This window comes from Trachypithecus francoisi, unplaced genomic scaffold (assembly GCF_009764315.1).
Source record: "Trachypithecus francoisi isolate TF-2019V2 unplaced genomic scaffold, Tfra_2.0 Lachesis_group2, whole genome shotgun sequence".
Taxonomy (NCBI): Eukaryota; Metazoa; Chordata; class Mammalia; order Primates; family Cercopithecidae; genus Trachypithecus; species Trachypithecus francoisi.
In genome coordinates, this window is record NW_022681465.1 from 52,305,919 (window position 1) to 52,326,923 (window position 21,005).

At 33.2% G+C, this 21,005-nt stretch overlaps 1 protein-coding gene across 2 annotated transcripts in view; it reads left to right on the forward strand.

The window, feature by feature from the left end:
• The window catches only part of EDIL3 (EGF like repeats and discoidin domains 3), a 459,624-nt gene that overhangs the window by 428,468 nt on the left and 10,151 nt on the right, over positions 1–21,005 (forward strand). For both annotated transcript variants that reach the window (XM_033179202.1, XM_033179204.1), the window contains one exon: positions 7,906–8,061. In XM_033179202.1, coding sequence (XP_033035093.1) covers positions 7,906–8,061 — 156 coding nt within the window. The remainder of the gene's footprint in view (positions 1–7,905; positions 8,062–21,005) is intronic.

Sequence of the window (21,005 nt, forward strand, 5' to 3'; positions counted from 1 at the left end):
AAACAAAAAAAATAAAATAAAAAAACAACAAATAGTGTTGAAAAAAATTGTGTTCTTAACTATATATATATATATATATATATATATATATATATACTGTGATCCTATGTCACATTATGTATACACATAAAACCAAGAGGGTTCAGTAACAAGAAAGAATAAAATAAAACTTGAAAGGAAAACTCAGAGAAAACTGTAGATTTAACTGATCTAATCAAGTAAATTATCTTTTAAGCCATACAAGAATATGCAATCACAAAAACAGTAATTGATACATTTGAGTAGAGTAAAATTGAAAACTTGTGCTAAAAATAAAATTAAGTGACATAGCAAATTAGAAAAAAAATGCAACAAATATAACAAACTATATATGATACTATATAAATAATTCTTAAAAATCAACAGGAAAATTTCTAATCCAATAGGTAATGGACAAAGAACATGAAAGAGACTATATGTATATATAATTAGTGACACTGAACAATTAAGAAAATATAAATTAAATGCCACTTGGTGACATTTACGTAAATTAAATGTAAAAATACCACTTTTCAATTTGTCAAAAATACACAGAAAGTTAAGCACACATGTTCTCACTTATGTAGAAGCTAAAATAAGTTGATCTCATAGAAGTAAAAAGTAGAACAGAGGATACTACAGACTGGGAAGTTAGAGGGAATAGAAGGTTAGGGAGATATTTGATAAAGGAAATAAGATTACAGCTAGATAGGAGAAATAATTTCTAGTTTTCTATACCACTGTCAGATGACTATAGTTGACCATAATATATTATATGGTTTCAAATAGTTACATGGAGGTTTCTGAATGTTCCCAACAAAAGTAAATAATAAATATTTGAACTGACAGATATGCTAATTACCCTGATCTGATCATTAGACACTGTAGTATCAAAACATCACTAGATTCCTCATAAATATGTACAATTATTATGTATCAATTTTTTAAAAAATAAAATGTATTTAAGTGTAAAATTTTATTTAAAAATGGGATTGTTGTGTAAAGGGTTATTTTATATAGCAGATGGAAGAATGTAATTTTTATGAAGACAAATGAAACAATGTGTATCACATTTCAAATGCCAGGTTCTTAGTATCTATAAGGAAACAGTTGCACCAGTGGGCAAACAAATACACATGAGAGTTGAGGCTGTTTTTCTTCCAATAGTAAAAGAATTGGAAACAAATTAAATGAATATCAATAAGATATGGTTAAATAATTTTCATATTCATTCATGCACATACAATAAGGAATGTTATATAGTCATTAGAAATTACTATTATTTAGATGTAAAAATATCCATTGTAAATGAAAAGATACAATTGTAAGAGTGCATGTATAATATGAGCTAAGGTTTTTTTTTTTTTTTTGAGACAGAGGCCAGCTCTGTCACCCAGGCTTGAGTGCAGTGGCGTGATCTTGACTCACTGCAACCTCTGCCTCCCAGGTTCAAGTGATTCTCCTGCCTCAGCCTCCTGGTAGCTGGGATTATAGGCACCTGCCACCACATCCGGCTAATTTTTGTATTTTTAGTAGAGATGGGGTTTCTCCATGCTGTCCAGGCTGGTCTCAAACTCCTGACCTCACGTGATCCACCCTCCTCAGCCTACCAAAGTGCTGAGATTACAGGAGTGAGCCACCACGCCCGTTCTAATATGAGCTAACTTTATGAAGATATATGGTAATAGGAAATGTCTAAAAATATGAATATAAAAAAGTTGACAGGAGTTAACTATGTATAGTAGAATTATAGTTCATTTCAAATGCATTCCTTATATCTCTTTACACCAACTAAAACTTTCACTATATGTGTTTATAACTTTTATGTTCGAAAGGCCTTTTTTTGTTTATTTTTAAGATCATTTCCTTTGACCAAGTAACCTTAATTATTTGAATTTATGCTGTAGAAATGAAGAGATATGTGGCCCAGGATGAGAGGACTATGATTGTATGAGAATGTTAATTTTAATAGGAAAATTGAGGATGGAGGGAGTAAATGTTTTATAATAAGTTAATGATTGTAGTAACTCCTTAAAATGACATACTAGGTATAAATAAATACATATGTATTAAAAATAGAAAATATAAAAATATTTTAATAACATAATTACTATTGAAATATTGAGAAATAAAGAGTAAACTAATTGCCTGCAAATATGGGTGAAAAGTATAACCAACGTCTGGTAACAAATAATATTTTTTTCAAATACCAAGAACAACAAATTTGTCTGGAAACATATTTGAATTGGGAAGGAAAGCATTGATTATAGCTTATGGTAATACAGGCTTGTTTTTTAATCTTTCTATTAATAAATTTTTCTACAGAGCATATATCTTATTCATAATGAAAAAGATAATTAAAATTTAAAATGTTAAATATAAAATATTCATAATTATCATGTTACCTCCCATTCTCAGTAAAAAATGTGCAGTTGAACTGCTTGCATGATTCTAAATAAGTTCTTTTAAAAATTAATAGTTATAAGCTGACCACAATCCTAGGTTGTAGTTCAGATTGACATATGGCACTGTTTCTGTTGTAATTGCAGGTAATTGTTAAGTACAAAATTACCTCAATTTTGTATTCAGGAAGATGATTCCTGTATATTTGGAATGTCTACAATATGCCAGGTGTCCTACAAAACTCACTGAATGATCACTTGAGCTCAGAACATTTGTTTATTGTACCATACATGTGTTGTGCATGGTTTTACATGTGAAAAAAATACCATAACACACCAATACAACAGAAAGCTTCATCTTTTGACAGATTATTTCATGGTATGAGTTTTTGGTTTTAGTTATTGTATTTTTAATGTATTACATGAAAAAAAGCAGTTGCTATTTTAAAAGATTTAAAATGTTGTTGGAAATTAAATTTTTTTTTAGTAAAGGGGAGAATGCAGTAATGAGTCCTAAAATGCTTATGTTATCAGGCCTCAATCATATTGTAAGGATTCCTAACTTTAGATCAGAACTGGATCAGATCAGATACAGGAGCTGAATATTTCAGATTGTTAATCACATTAACTAGGTGGCCTGCAAATTGGGACTACAAGTGTAGCCAACATCTGATAACCAGCAATATTGTCCAAATACCAGGTACCATTAATTATGTGCCTTAAATGTAACTGGGACTAACTACAATTGTTTTGTGTAATGTTAAGATAAAACATTCTGTATCGAAATTAAATGTTATCTAAATACTTTGTCTATAAATCAGTTTTCAAATACTGTGCTAGTTAACCATATTAGGTTCAAAGTCCTTTCTGTTTAATGAGTTAATTTTACAAACTCTATGAAGTCATAAAATACACAATTCAGAATACATGATATGAAGGCACAAATAAGAGCATTTTAGATGCAGCTGAGTGGCAAAATTCTGTGATGAAACTGGCCTGTGTTCACATTTCTCACACACTTATTTATCTGTATCACTTTTCATTGTCCTCACCCCTTCAAGAATGTCTCCATGAAAATCAACTTAATTTTCCAGTCTGCCCCAACTTCTTCCAGGGAACTGTGATCAGAATGCTGTGCAGATGTCTGAAATGAAGTTTATCTTTAACTTCCTCAAACAAATGCTCACTGAATTCTATGCCATTTGTCTAAGTTAGACACACTCTAAAAATATTTATGCTTTGCCAAAACATTACAGGATGTTTTACAACAAAAAAGTTTATATTCCCACAAAACTCTCATGCCATACTTTTTTGTTTACTGTTGAATCATTTAATCCTCTCTCCTTAAGTATCCCCCCTCTTGTTTTCATTCTTCGAGTGAAATAAGTAACTCAATAAGATTTGGAATCTATTTTCTCTTTTAATATTACTTTAGAGCTATATCTCCATTGCATCACAATCAGTATTTAAATAGAGATGCATAATATATAAACATTGTTATTTTATTTTATTTTATTTTATTGTTTGTTTGTTTATTTTGAGATAATGTCTGGCTCTGTTGCCCAGGCTGGAGTACAGTGGCACAATCTTACTGAAAACCTCCACCTCCCAGGCTCAAGTCCTCCTCCCACCTCAACCTCCCAAGTAGCTGGGACTACAGGTGCATGCCACCAAGCCCAGCTAGTTTTTGTAGTTTTTGTACAGGTGGGGTTTCACCGTGTTGCCCAGGCTGATCTCAAACTCCTGAGCTCAAACCATCTGCCCCTTGGGCTCCCAAAGTGCTGGGATTACAGGCGTGAGCCACCATACCCAGCCTGTTACATTATTTTGAGTTAACCATTTCACTCATAAATGGGAATTTCAGGTTTTTCAAAATTTATCTACTTTAAGTAAAGGTAAAATAACTATTTTTGTATGTATCCTGAGATGGTAAACAAAATATTTTATGATCCAGAACTTGTTTCTAGAACAATCTAGTCACCCATTTCACTGTTTCCATTTCCTTCTAGCAAGATATTCAGAAACAAATATTAAATTTTTCCCTCAGATTTCTTTATTTCATGATGTTACCAAAGTCTTCCACAATACTTACTATTGTCTATATATTGCTATACCTACTTTTGTACACACGATAAATATTACCTCATCTTGTTCTTATAAAGTCCTGTGAGAATTGTTACCCTCGCTTTTCAGATCAGGAAGTTGGGAGGTAGAGAGATAAAGTAGTGTGTACAAGATCCTTGAGCCAATTTGGGACCCCAAAGCACCCAGTTCCATTAGAGTAGGCTGACGCTTAGTATCAAATTCCTTAAGACTGGAGAGGATTGTTTGCTACTTGCCTTCGTCGGTAAAAATTGATGGATATCACAGTGACACTGTGTTTCCTTGACACTGTGTCAAGGAAAAATCCTCATAGAAAAACTAGAGAAATGTAGCTAAAATCTTCTGCTCTGATACATAATGATATTCATAGCCATGAACTGGTTCTTATCCATAGAACATAAGAATGAGTCCCAACTCAATTCAGCAAAACGTTTGTTGAGTGCCTGTTACATGTAAGACACATTTAAGGCAGATCCAGACATGAAGTGCATGCAGTCAAGTGCATGAAGCCAAATATCTACCCATGAGCCAGCTCAGTGCCCTAAATAGTCTGCCTAGTCTGCCCTATTTTAGCCAAACTTTGGGCAGGTGAGGATCTAAAAGACCAGAAGGTATTTTGTCCAGTATATTTGCAGCTCAACTTTTACCCTGAAAATCTTCAAGAGGGCAGAGTGGTCCTAGACCAGGGGCAACCATTAAGTCCTAAGGAACAGGCTTTGCTGGAATCATTCTGCATGCTGAACTCTGGGGTTATGCGGTCTGAGTGCCTCTCAGGGTGAGTTCTGTACATGCCCTCTGTCAGCAACCTCATGTTCAGTGTGAGTTGCTGATTATTTTTGTACTGAAAGAAGGTTTGCTTAGGCCTAGTACTCTAAGTTTAATGTAGCACATTTTAGGACAAAATCCAGCTTTAAACAGATTGCTGACTATTTAAGTGGAGAAAGTGGCTTAACTGGAACAAAAAAGAAAAACATTTCTAGATAGAAAAAAAAATTGCAGAAGGGGAGCAGTTAGAGTGGGAGAAAAACATACCTGTTGGAAAGAGCCAAGACACACAACTTAGGGAGAAAACATCTCCACCCAGCAGGAAACCCAGCTGACTTTAAAAAGTACGGCAGAAAAGGGCATGTTAGAAAACTCCTCAATGCATCATCTTAGCTACAGACTTATAGAAGTTTAGGACCTGAGGAAATTCAGCCTGGAGGTGATCATATTCTTGGTGACACTGTTTGAGTTCCTGTGTGTTTGCTGCCTGTGATAGCAAAACACTGACTCAGTTCTTTAGGATTTTTTTTCTCCATTTATTGAGTGCCAGCAACATTAAGAACACTTTGAAGAAGAGCAGCTTTGCCCTGCTGTCTGCACTCAATTAGGTTTGGATTTAGCACAGCAAAAGCAATCTATATTTTAAAGCCCAGACAGCTGAAGAACAGAGAAGAAATTCATGATAAAACACAGGGCTTTACTAATAATATAAATCCAGGATTGTTTTTGTTTGACTTAAATTGCTGTCAGTTTGATGAGTGTGGTGATGCTTTAGAAATTTCTGAAGGAGTCACAGAGAATGGAAAGAAATCATTGAGTGAAAATATAAATGATCAATGAGTAATCAATCACTGAGAAAATCAATGAGTGATTTCTAAGAATTTCTATGTATGGTGGACCTTTGATTTGAATCTGTGATATTCCTTTATTCAGTGTCTATTTGTGGATCACACACCATGTTACGTTACATCTCGATATTAAATTCTTCATCTGTAAAGTGGAATTAATATCCTACCTTGCATGGTTATTGGGAGGATTAATGAGAACATACAAGAAAACACTTAGCATAATGTGAGACATCAACCATTTCCTTCCCAGGATACCATAATTTTGCCATCCTGCTTTACTGCTGGACACACAAGAAATTTTAGATAATATAATACATGTTTAGAAAAATAGCCAGAAAGTTTGATTTTTGAAAATGTTTTAATAGAGCATTAAAGGTGGTCTTTTGTCTTAATCCATCACACAACTTGAGCCTAAAGTCTTTAACACATGTTCCAAAAAGTTAACAAAAAGCTCACATAAATTCAAAAATATTGAATATTCACAGGCTGTGACACATTGGAAACTGTTTCACACCTTTGCTGATGGGCATCTGTGTCACTAAATATGACCTTAAGCTATGCATTCTCTCTAGCTCTCTCTTCTCATTCATGGCCTGTATCTGACCCAGGACTATCTATTTGTGGCTACCTTACATCTCACAGGATAGAGGACCTGAAATAGAAACAAAAGGACATAGTAGTTGAAAGCACCAAGATCACACATGGGATCATGACAGTTAAAGATGATAAGATCAAGGATGTAGCAAGGCACTTAGTCATAGGAAATAGGTGGAAGTAAGTGGCTATTGCAGGAAGAGAGAGGAAGCCATAGATCAAGGAACATAAACATAAAAGGTAAAGATCTTACAAGAGTTGTCCACATAGAAAACAAAGTTTTCTAGATTTTTTAAAAATTAGCATTACACAAGATGTAAAAAAAAAAAAAATGCAGGAATGAATTAGAGAAAAAAAGGGAAAATATTGAACTATTCTATATTGTGTATTCTTTGATGAAAATGTTTCCTGTCTTTTGCATTTCAATTACATTTTGATGATTTTTAATGCTTACTGAATTTCCATGAGTCTCATGCCCTTTAAAGTATGTATTTTGCAGAAAAGAACACATTATGAGCATAGACTCTACAATTCAGGAATGCATGTATTTAATCCTTCTTCATTTTTGAAGAATATTTGCCTTCCTCGTCAACCATTTTAGAATTGTTGTTTTCTAAAAGGAGGTGTTCACTGGACAATGATTACTATTACTCAATTATATATTAGTGAATTGATTAAAATTTATGGAAACAGGATTTACTAATGTTCCATTGTGAAAATCTAATGCTATTTTTGTTCCTGATGTGGACACAGCTACAATGTTATTTTTATTTTCATTGAAATGACCAATAAAATCAGAAAATTGAACTATAAAGTAAAGTTCTGGCAGGTAGTGATCAATCTCAAGAAGGTCAGCCCAACCACATCTGTTCTATCTCAGTTACAAAAAAAAAAAAAGAAAGAAAAAAAAAATCCTGCACAGATAGATGAATCAGCTTAATATAAAATTAATTGGTGGACTGAGGTGACCATCATTTGACTTTAAAATGGTCAAAATGGTTGTTCAAGGAGTCTCAGACTGCATTAACCCAGTGGCAATATCAAGATTGGCAAATTTTTAGTTTTAGGATATATATAGTTTTATTATCTTGAGATCAAAATATTTGCAAGTTAACAACTTGGTGGTTGCATTTAAAGCAAGTATTTTTCTTTTCTTTTTTTTTTTTTTTTTTTAGGTGGATCTTCTTGTTCCAACCAAAGTGACTGGCATCATTACACAAGGAGCTAAAGATTTTGGTCATGTACAGTTCGTTGGCTCCTACAAACTGGCTTACAGCAATGATGGAGAACACTGGACTGTATACCAGGATGAAAAGCAAAGAAAAGATAAGGTAAGTCAGCCAAATCAGTTTGTAAAGTTCAGAAGTGGAGGATTACATTACACCCAAGTTTGAATGAATGAACTGCTTATACATCTGTACTGAAAATAATATCTACATATACTGAAAATATAGGTTAAATAAAAAGCTTTAAAGAATAGTACTGTAAAGGAGTTTGCAGTCTGGTATGTAATGGTGCAACCTAGGGGAAAAAAATGCTTTACTGATAACATTTTCATATTACTAATTGCCTAACATCTGACTATCTGAGATTCACCTAATAGTTTATAAAGGTAATAGAATATTGAATAATTTATCATAAGACATGTGTAAATAGTTATTGCTAGAATATATGCCACTGTCATTTCCATTATTAAAATAAATTCCTGATGTTAGATAAAATGTTCTTTGGAGAAAAATATTTCAAAGGTTAATGAAATCATTTTTAAACATTTTAAACATTTTAAGAACAATTGTGATTACACAGCTCAACAAAAAAAAACTCGGATGTTTTTCGGCTCCATTTCCTTCATTGTATTTTAATTCATAGGTTTATTTTTCCTTTAAACATATAATCTACTTTGAATTTCATATGTACACACCTCTATACACACACACTGTATAAATCAATGCCATACAATTTTTATTTTGTTTTAATATTTAACATTTTGAGCATCTTTTCATAGTATCTACTGGTTTCAGTATCTGTGAGACCCTGGAGAATGAAAGTGCTCAATGCCTTATCAATGACTAATTGGGATCAGATGTTTAAATATGGCCTCAGTTGGATTAGTGAAATCAAGTTAACACGTTGCTTAGAATTAAGCAACTGTGCAAGGAATGCTAGCTCTCTGAAGACATCAACAAAAACTCTCAGATCAAGGATTTGGGGGAGACTGTAACACTGCTTTATACATGTTAAATATTTGAGTTAATAATTATTTTTATGATATGTAATCTGTTTACTTCCTTATGGTTATTGCATTATTAACTGACAGAGGTGTTGAAAATATCTTTCTTTCTTCAAATATTCAAGGCAGATAATTTATAAATTTCCCCAGAAACACTAGGGCTGGAATGGCTGTTTAAGTGATTCAACAGTCTAAATTTAGTTCATACAACATTTACTTTAGAGGAGATGTGTTTTTAGCTTTAGATTTAAAAAACCACATCTAGTCACGTTTTTACATCTCAGAACACACCCATGTAACATCTCAGGACACAGACACATTTCACATGTTAACATCTTGGAAACTGGTATATCTTACATCACAATTTAATTGAGAGCACTTATTCTTTCCTAGATGAACATAAAATAATGGCATGATTTATGATCAATGACATCTTAAACTGAATAAACATTGGATATTTTGTAAAATTATTTCCAAACTTATTTTGTGAGCTATAGACAAGTGTTTGCCATGATTTATTGCAAATAACTATTTCAGTTCCTGTCTTTCACCTTTTACAGTAGGCATTCTGATGCAATGTGTTTCATAAGATGAATTTTCTTAAACTTCATGAATTATACAGGCTTGAAATTAATTTTAAGACAGATGAGTATTTACTTATCCATGTGTAAGATTCAGTAAACAGTATATCTATAATAGTGAAATCTTTATATAGGTTAGGGAAGGTAAAGAAAATTATGGTTAAACCATTAAACTGTTAAAATGCTTTTTTGTCTCCATTTATGTAAAAAAAGTGATTTAATATGTGAGTAATTTTTCTTATAGACTAGACATTTTCCTGTTAAAGTGTTTTATTTCATTATCTCAATCTGAAACTTACATAAACTTTTTGTGTCAAGTTGTGTGATAGTGTTACTCAGGTTTTCTACCTCTTTGCTGATTTTCTGTCTACTTGTGCTGTCAGTTACTGAGAAAGGAACGTGAAACTTTTCAACTGTTATGGATTTGTCTCTTTCTTCTTGCCATTACATCAGTGTTTACTTGATGTATTTTGAAGCTCTGTTAATATATACATAAACAGATTCTTAATGTCCTTTTGATCAACTCAACCCTTTTTCATTAGAAAATGAACTTCTGTATCCCTGGTATTTTTTGCTCTGAAATCTACTTTGTGTGATATTAATAGATATTAACTCCAGCTTTCTTTTTATGAATGCTACCTTAGCATATAGTTTTTTAGCATTTTTTTCATCCTTTTACTGCTAACCTATTTGTACTCTATATTTGAAAAGTATTCCTTCTATGCAGTATATAATTTGATCTTCTTTTGGCCAGTCTGACTGTCCCTGCTTTTCAAGTGGAACATTTATACAATTTATACTTGATGAGAGTATTAATGTAATTGGATTTCAATTTATCATCTTACTATTTAGTTCCTATTTGTCACATCTATTTTTGCTTGTTATTCCTATTTTTGCACTCTTTTAGATTAATCAAATTTTCAGTGATTCCATTTTAATCGTGTTTGTTGAATTATCAGCCATAACGTTTTGCTGTTTTTGTGATTGCTTCAGGATTTGTGATACATATTTTAAACTTTTGAAATCCACCTTCAAATGAATGTTAAAGCCCAGAAACTTACCTCCATAAACACAAGCAAAATAGATTATAGCTATCAATCCACATATTTAGGAACTATAATTATTATAACATACGATTTGGACATGACCAAAATAATTCTTTTTTAAATTGATGTATCATACTTGTACATATTTGGGGGGCTACATATGATATTTTAATACACGTATACAGTGTCTAATGGTCACATCAGAGTTAGTGGGATATCCATCACCTCAAACATCTAACCAAAAAAAAATTATTGTTAAGAAAAAATAGACTCTACTAGGCATGTTGGAAAATTGTGAAAGTAGATTGATGCATACTATTTACAAAAATTATTGTGAGCTGTAATTCTCCTGTGAGACCATAAAGCATACATTATGGTATAATGTTTATAATTATATTATTATTTATTATGTAATTTATAATTACATTATTCGTATAATGTAAAATTTTTTAATGAAAACATTTTATGTTATAAATATATGATAATTGGCTAAACTCAGCCAATTTAACTGGTAGTTTTAAAAAGAAATCTGACCAGTTTGTTTTTAATATTGTAACTAATTAGGCATAATGAAGAAAAGCCTAAGATAAAAGCCTGAGTTTACTATTTACTATTGAAGAAGACAACTGACACCAATAAACTGTAGATAAAAATTCAGTAATTAGTATTATTATAAGGAAATATTTCATGGGGACGAAGGAATTACAGAGCGTTAGATCTCTCCATTTTTATGTAGAAAAGAATTTTATAAAACAAATGAGAAAAAGTATTGCCTAAATTTAAATACTTGAAAATGTCATCATTTTATATGTAAATATACATGTATATCAATAAAATATGTTTTTGATAAGTATCAAAATAACTCTTTTGCTTTACTGTTATTACTGGTTCTACTAGCTATTTTGCATATCATTTCATATATCCTTTATAGATGCACTCTTCTGTTTAAAAGGGCTCAATACTACTTAGCAATTAATTTTTTCTGGGGCTGAGTAAGCCATCTCCTATTGATTCTTAACATTATTTTTGTCTGGTTTTCCATGGTTACTTTCCATAAGAGGAAAAAAAAGTCTTCAATATTTACAAGTGCCAATTCAACCACAAGCTTTCATCCAGACAAATATAATAGATGAATTGAATGTTTCAGGGCAAAACATGTGTCTGTGAGATGTTTTATAGATGCACTTTTCAAACAGAAATATGTATAAACAAAAGCTTCTAAGTCTTCTTTTGTGCCATTTGTTTTTATTGACTGCTTGCTTTAATAGATTTTGGGAATGTGGGTGTGGAAGTCTAATGTAGATCCAGACACAAGATTACTTCAGAAAAGTAATCTGAAAATAAATGTAATTTTCTAGGTTTACAGTAATTGGTATAAAACTCAAAAAATGTATCAATGGCCTTTTTATTTTTTATTAATCAGAATGACTAAGCCTTAGAAAAGCAGTGCCATACACACACACACACACACATACACACATACGAGTATTTACATGTATGTAATAAACATATGTGTATACACCCACAGGCCAAAAGTCCATTGAAGAAAAATAATACTCTGTTCTCCTTATTGAGATGTCAGTTTTTGAATACCCTCCCATAGCATTCACAAGAATTGCAGTTTACTTTAGTATTGTTTTTTAGCTAAATTCCACATTAAATCTCTTGTAATTGAGCCTATGATGACATTCTCATTACAGTGCATACATTTGTATTTTCCCCTTACTAGTCTACAGCATTTTCTAACATTTAACTAACTTTTATATTTCTCTACAGCATTAATTCAGGTACATTTTTATTTGAAAGTCAAATGTTCCTTTGCCCTTATGAAAGTGACATTTGTTTTATACACTTGGAGCTGTTTTTTACTACATTTAGCAGGAAAACTGCAAAACTTGACAAACACTTTCAGTATTTAATTTTTCAGGTTATAAGCCAAAGTAAAGCAATAATAAATTTCAGGAAGAGTACTTATATGGAAAAATTAGAAATAAAAATGTGTTTTCTCATCCAGTATATTAGTCATAACATCATAGTGTTTAAATAAGTCTGAATTCACACCATAGGAGCTTTCTTTTTTCAGGAATAAAGAAGCTGGTAATACTGTATTTCATCTTCCTCCCTAAAATTATCCAGGGTTTTGTAAAAGCATAAGTTGAAAAGTTGAAAATTTACCTGGATTTTCCAAAATAAAAAATAAAATCCCCTGTTTCCAATAAGACTTTCTTGGTCCTTAAAGATGAATCACACATATATTCATCAAGAAATAAACTGCAATATCTTGGTGAACTCTCTAATTCAGTAGTTACCATAATTGTCTGATTATAGCACTCATGGGGAGAGCTTGTTTAAAAATACATATTTCTGGGCCCTGCTTCAGACTCTCTGGAGATGAGCTGGAAATCTAAATGTTTACAGAGGCCCCAGCTAATTTAAATAATAAGCAAGTGTGTGAAAAATGACTAATTGATGCCAAAAACAAAATTAAAGTTTTGAAACTAAGGGTAGTTTTCTGTTTTTCTAGTGAGAATGGAATTTATTATTATTCCTTAGGACTTTGGCCTCTAATTGGTCAGAGGAAGTCAATACGAATCAATGTTTCTAAAAATAAGATTAAATTTTAATAAGTTTGCCAATTCCCTCATGAAAATCACAAAGTAAACACTAACTTTAAACAAATTTTAAATTGAAATAATATATTTAAGTAGTTTAGGATGCAGATTAGATGGGGGGATCATCTAGAAGGAGGTGAAATTTATATTCATTCAATTGTGTATTCAGTTGGCAGACTCCATGTGAGAAAAAAATCTGAATATGACACAATCTCCCAGTCTAATGAGAAGCTTAGTAAAGGTGGAAAAACTTTGATTTAATCTGTTTATTTTGGAAAGTCAAAATATAACCTACTAGGTATATTATTTGATAAAACAACTCTAGGGAAGGAGTAGCACATAGATTATGTCAGTTTCATTAAAGTCCATCACTCTCCAATAGAAGAAAAGAGTCCCTGGTCCTTTTCAACCTCCTTCCCTTTCTCAACATGGGTGTGAAAAATAGAAACAGCAACATCATCAGTCCTCATTAATAAAGCTGTCAGCCATGGTCTGTATTGAAGGATATATTCAAATTCAACAGTAATTACAGATGTCACAGAGCATCCTCTCATTTCTGCTGAAGTGAGTAGTTTTGGAGAGCTGAAATTAAATTTGAATGTTTAATACCTTGAAAGTCCAGCTCATGGGTAAGGCAGAGGTCGGATGAGTAGTCAATAATAGTCATGCTGTTCTTTTGAAATTTGATCTGGGTGTGAAACTCAGAACCTGAAGAATCCCTTAGGAGGTAAATAAAATGGAATCGTCAGTGGCAATCACAGAGGAAGATGATAGCGGGGGAGGGGAAAGCAAAGGGAGTGAATTGTCTTTCAAGAGGGAACAGCTGCATGTTTCTGAGCAGCAGGATCAAGGACAGTTTCTCTCCATATTACTTGGAGACCATTAGTTTCATCTATTCAGAGTCCTGTTACTCTTTTCAAATAAGGCAGGGAAGGAAAGAAAGGAAGCTGCTTTTCAAAAAGCAGTTTCCAAAATATACATGGCTTTATACAAAACACTAGGATTCAGTAATAGCAAGTGAAGTGTGCCCCTACATGATAGAAATTCATGTAGTCACTTTATTTTACTTACTTAAATATTTGATGGCTGAGTGACTTAATTGAAACTAAAGTTAAGAAGACAATCATGTTATTTCAGAATTGTCTAAAAATAAGGACATTGTTACTTATTTATTTTAATTTGCATATTTTTAATTTGTGTGTGTATGTAGGTATGTATATTTATTGGGTACATGAGGAGTTTTGATACAGGCATGCAATGTGTAATAAGCACATCATGGATATTATTTAAATAAGCACTACTTGGTATCAACTGCTATTCAGAAGTTTCTCTGCTTTTCTCCTTGTAATTTAATATTATGATACCTGACTAGGATATGTGCTGGTATGCCCAAAATAGAATGGGATGCTTGTCAATTTTGCTAAGGCCTCTGACCAAGAATGAAATATATCAGGAAATATCTAAGTACAGAATAATTGGTTTAGCAAAGTGAAAGCAGTTTGCAGGCCTAGATCTGCCTGCTGCGTTGGGAAAGGACAATCTATTAAATAAATTGAATTCAGAAAGCAGCATATTGTCATCAATGAGTAGTGTGATAGCAGTTGTTAAGGTACACAGAGAACATAATAGGGACCCACTTATCAGAATCAGTTGTGAAGTGGAGGCCTGGGGTCAAAAACAAGACAGAAAAAATGGATGCAAGTCCGCGAGCAAATAGCCCTGGGTCTCCTACAAAAAATACTATCCTTCCATTTCCATGTTTAACATAAGCTCCAAGTGTCCTACCTGCCCAAAGATACTCATTCTCAGATCTAGGGTAAAGAAAGATTTAAGAGCAGGAAAGGAAGGAGAGAACAGGAGATGGGGCAACAACTAGCTACATGCTGGAAATAAAAGACAAACCAGAGTGACTCGTTAGCTGCAGGAACAACCAGAAACCGTTCTGTCTGAAGGAACTCAGTGATTTTAAGAAGTCATTCAGTTTATTTGGAAATATCAATGGAAAGCCAGTTGTCCTTCTTTAAGGATTAATTGTGAGGTTTCAAAGAAAATCCTTTGTACATTATTTCACATTTTCTAATATTAAATACTGTCAATGTAAAATATGCAGTTAATTTTGGTCAGTGAAGCATTTACTTTTCTTGATGGCATGTGGGTGTTTTAACCTTCATCATTAAAAAATAAAAGAGCAAAAGCAGAATTCTGTTTAACAACAATTAGGTGGTAGAAATAAATATACATCAGGCAGAAAATTCATAAAATTCACCAATATTAGGGTGGGTTGGGGGCAAGGAGTAGGAAGAATATCCCTAGTGCTATGATTGTTATTTAATGATAGATAACCACCTAGTACAGCTGCTATGAAACATCATTCTCAATAAATTTACAGAGAAAGGAGAAAACAAGTCAGGATAATACAATAATAAGGAGAAAATATATGTTTATTGTTTTTTCTTGCTAATCATCTTTTGTCTCCAAAACTCAGAGTTACATTTTCAGGGAGTTTGATAAACTCCCTTAAAATTTGAAACAATATAGTTTTTCTAGTTAGCACATGTTCCTACAAAATGAAAAAAAAAAAGTGTGAAAAACACAAGGAATATGTTACATAGCAGTACTATCAAAGTAAAATATTCATAAATGAAAAATAATAAAAATGTTGTTACATGTTTTATTACCTTACTTTTCCCAGTGCTCAAATGCCAAAAATGTTAAAATCTTATTGTTATCTTCTCAATTTTCCATCACTCATCAGAAATCACTAAAATTGTGGACACTTAAAATTCTGAATATCTCATGTTTATGTATGACTTATTTATTAATAGACCTAATTGTGTAATGACAATATTTCACAATGAAAAATATTACTCATGCTTTTATTTAGGTCATTCTTATACTACTACTGTGAAAAATCATCAAGTGTTAGCCTAACTGTGACTCTATGCATTGACTAAAAATGCTAACATATTAAAAATATTGATTAGTGATTAGCTCCCCAGTAGAATGATCAAGGCTATCAAACTTTAATAAATCATTTAAAATTCAGTGATGTTGTCATTCATTAAGAGGTAATGATGAGCCTGATGAAAGCAGGAGATGTTAGCTGAGAGAAAATTAGTATTTTTAATAGAAAAAACTACGATGTTATTTTAGGTGAATCTGATAGTTTTCTTTCCTACTAGGGAAACAAGTACTTGATCAATCTAAGTATGATAGAAACGATGTCATTATTTTGACCGTTGAAGTATGCATTAACCATTGACTAGTGGTGTTAATCTGTTTTGTATTACTATTAAGGAATGCCTAAGACTGGGTCATTTGCAAAGAAAGGAGGTTTATTTGGCTCATGGTTCTGCAGGCTGTGCAAGAATGGCAACAGAATCTGCATGGTTTCTGGTGAGGCATCTGGAAGCTTTTTTTTACTCATGGTGGAAGTCGAAGAGGGAGCAAGAGAGAGAGGAGAAGATGCCACAGCTCTCCTGTGAACTAATAGAGCAAGAATTCATTCAATACAATAGGGAGGGCACCAAGCCATATGTAAGGGATCTGCCCCCATGACCCAGACACCTCCCTCTAGGCTACACCTCCAACATTGAGGATCACATTTTGACATGAGATTTGGAGGGGACAAATATCCAAACTACATCAATTAGAATACAGCAAAAATTTGAACCCATTTTATTTTTATTTTTTATTTATTTATTTATTTATTTATTTATTTTTTTTTTGAGACAGAGTCTTGCTCTGTCACCCAGGCTGGAGTGCAGTGGCCGGATCTCAGCTCACTGCAAGCTCCTCCTCTCGGGTTCATGCCATTCTCCTGCCTCAGCCTCCCAAGTAGCTGGGACTACAGGCGCCCGCCACCTCGCCCGGCTAGTTTTTTGTATTTTTTAGTAGAGACGGAGTTTCACCGTGTTAGCCAGGATGGTCTCGATCTCCTGACCTCGTGATCCGCCCGTCTCGGCCTCCCAAAGTGCTGGGATTACAGGCTTGAGCCACCGCGCCCGGCCGAACCCATTTTGTTTCTAAATAATCACTAAACAACTAATATTTTGATTGTTTATTATATGCTAAAAAAATGCTCAAGGACATTAGTTTTGCATGATACATATGCCATTTTTACTATCCACCATCACACCATCAGCTGCAATATGTTTAGCAATTAAGTCTCCCCTTTAACACTTTCACAATGACTTAATTAATGTGGCAGTATTTTTCTACTTTTTCACAGTTTAAATCTGAAAAAGAATAAATGATACCTGTCATATGTCCATGTTTATGGGAAACTATAAAAAGATTTCTGAATCTGCCACACCTTATAAAGTTAATCATTTGGCAGTGATTTTTATGTGGTTCCTTTGGTTGAATCTCAAAGAGAAACTGTGTTAATATGTATAGAGCACTCTTGGAGCAAACACACCTGTAATAAGCACTTTGGGGACACTTATTAAAGAGGCAACCCATTTCTCATCATCAAAAAGCTTCTGGCGTAATTTGAAACACAAAACTGATTAAAAAATAACTTTAACAAAAGACGGATTCAGTAATTATACCTGTGTGAAGAGGCATTCCTCTCAGTTTTTCTGAAGCTGTAAGCAGAGGACCAAACTCAGAAAACAACATAAGAACTAATTTCCTTATTTCCAATAAAATTAGAAACAAAATCAATTTTGAACAGATAAATGAAATGTCTCATACTTAATAATAATTAAAGGAAGACATTCCTCATATATGAGTGAAAATAATATAACTTTTATATAACAAAATTACACTTTTATTTCTTTTCTTCCTTTTGGTAATACTTCAATAGCCATAAGTAATAGCAAAGTTAAATATTCCCTTCTGAGATCAAGTATATTTTAATAATAATATACCCTCAACTCCTTAAGAAAAGACCCAAAATTTACCGTATCCCAAAGAAGAGTTAGTGACTGCTCAGCTTAGGTCTGGCGTTCCTCATGTTCTTCATATAGTGTTGCCAGATTTGGCAAATAAAAATACCGACACCTAGTTAAATTTGAATTTAGATAAATGATACATTCTTTAGTGTAAGTATATTCCAAATATTTGATCTTGCAACCTTGTTTCCAGTTAAGATCTTCTATGTCTTGCAGCTGGACGATGGTCTACTAAGGATACTCAGGAGAGAGGATAAAGGAGAATGACTACTTTCTGTGCCTAGGCAATACAGACTTACACCCACACCTAGGCACCCTGCTTCAGCTGTACAATTCCACTTTGCCACCCCTGCATCCATCTCCAGGATCGTCTTCTCTCACTCCCTAATACTCTTTTCTCCTCATCACCAGTCTGGCTTAGAAGTCACATGACTGAGTGCTTAAATCACTTCTGTGTTCATACATAGAGCTCGATATTAAGTCATTTCTGACAAGGATAGGGTGAAAGGGTGAAACTCTTCAATGAGACTTGAAGTGAGGAAAAGTCTCCTAATGTGGCAATAATTACCAAAATACACCAATTTCGCTACGGCTACATCATTTATATACCTACCATGAAGGGTAGAGTCAGGGGTAAAGTCTCAAATTGTTCTGATGAGATGGAAAATACCTACTGTGATTTAGGATGAGAGTTTGAGAGATGAGCTTTGAGCTCAATAGAGAGGCGAGTTGCTCTGTACTTTTATAGAAAAGAGGAAAGGCATTTCTACATTTCTTAAGTTCAACTAAAAAGAAAAAAGTAGATGCCCTTACTTTCTGACTATTCCTGGTAACATCTCCTGGAGATGTCTTTGAAAAGCAGATGATTTCTCAATTCTACTTTTTCTGTAGGAATATTTCTTATGGCAGTCAAAATCTGAGTAGTGGAAGGCAGATAGGTTAAATATATAGCCACAGTTTAGAATGGCATATTTTATGTTTCATAAATCTTTATAGGCAATCATCCTATGTGATATATTTCCTAAGATACTCTTATTACTTAAGGAGACTTTCATCATAAAAGAAGTTAAATAGGGTGGTGTATCCTACCTACTGGCTTTTAGATTCTGCATTCTAAATGCCAGGAAGCTTGGGGAAAGGAAGGTAACAGTCAAGGAGGATGGACTCTTTTGCTTTGATTTTTCACTATGTCTTTTTCTCAAGGTCGAGACCTAATAACAAAAGGTAACATGAACTTCTTAGTGAGCCTCTTTGGGCTCTTTCTAAAGAGCTACCAGCTCTCTGCTTCTTAAAGCCAAGATTACGTAAGAAAACAGTCCATAAAATGAATGAAGATGGCCACTCTGCCCCCAGTCCCTTTTGTCTCTCATCTGGCTGAGTGGGATGTTGGCAAGTCTTAGCTCAACTTGTCACTGTCACAGTGCACTTGGGAATCACAAATATTACCTACGCCAGCTTGCCAGTAATAGACAAGTTGATATTACTGGGGAGAATAAGATCCCCTAATCCCACATCTTTTTAGGAACAGTTGAACTCTTCTATGCAAAGTCAGAAGTTAAATGTTCTAAAAAATACTATTAAAATGTGCTATTTTCTCCTCTTTTCCCATACTCTCAAATTCCAGAGGATCTAAGAAAGAATGAATTTTAGAAAGTTATTACACAGCTGTCTTTCCCAATGAAGATTTATGTTCCTCAACCAGCTTTCAGGTCAACTACATGGAAACCAAAGAGAATCTGGCAATTTAAGAAGCAATGAAGGGCCAGAAATGTGGACTTTTATTGCCAGGGTAGGGAAAAAAACACATTTGCCTATCTTTTGGCCAATTATTATTGGAATCTTTCATTGGTGCATTTTCAGGAAAAAAAACTCTAACAGAAGGAGCAGTAGAGTGCAAATCATGCTACAGGAATTGTAAGTGAACATCAAATTTGTGGTGTAGTAAAGAATTTCTTGGGATATAATTAGAGACTTATATACACTAGGAACATGAAGCAAAGCCAGATTAGTTCAGTGAAATGTAGTATTTCTTGAAGCCAAAAATCTACTTTTTTACATAATTACAATAGAAAGCAAACTTCAAAGCCACAAGAAATTTCTTGAGAGCAACAATGGGAATGGAAATGATTTTTTTAGAGAACTCATATATTCATTTTAATGGTTTAAAATGAATCATGCCCTGTTGAAAGAAAGACTATGGAACTTGTCCCCATGTTTTGTTTTTCACTTCTCTCATCAAACAAAAATGTTCTATAATTAGATTTTTGAAGTTAAATAGGCAATTTGAAAGCCTCAGGTAATTTCATGGAGAAATCTTGGGAAACAAAGAAATCTCTGAAGCAAATAGGGTCTAGATTTTTCAAAAGGTTTATGGAACAAAACATCATTTTAAAAGGGACATAGATAAAAATTAATATCCAATATGAATTATGGTGCAGAATTATATCTCTGACCATGCACAATAGCTTTCAGAAAATCTGACTGCAGTTTCTTAAGGGATTTCAAAAGAATCCCAAGTAGATGGACAAAGTAGTATTTCTCAAAGGACCTATAAGCTTTTATGGAAATGATATTAAAGAAATACAGGAGAACAAAGAAGTTGAGTTTTTTGTTACTGAAATATGCAAGAGGACAAGTAGCACCAGTTGTTTGATATGCTTATTAGGTTTATGCCCATGAGAATAAATATCATCCAGAAACTGAAAATAAGAAGAGCAAGTAAAATAGAGGGAGTAGAACCTAACAATAGAAGGTTTAGAAAGGATACTCATGAGTCAAAATATTATCCTTTCAGGATTTAGTCAAAGAATCAGAATAGAAAGTAAGTTCACAATTAACTTTAAAGCCTGAATGCCTGTCACAGGCTGGCGCATGATGTTGGGGAAGTTGTAGATACAACCCTTTCAGA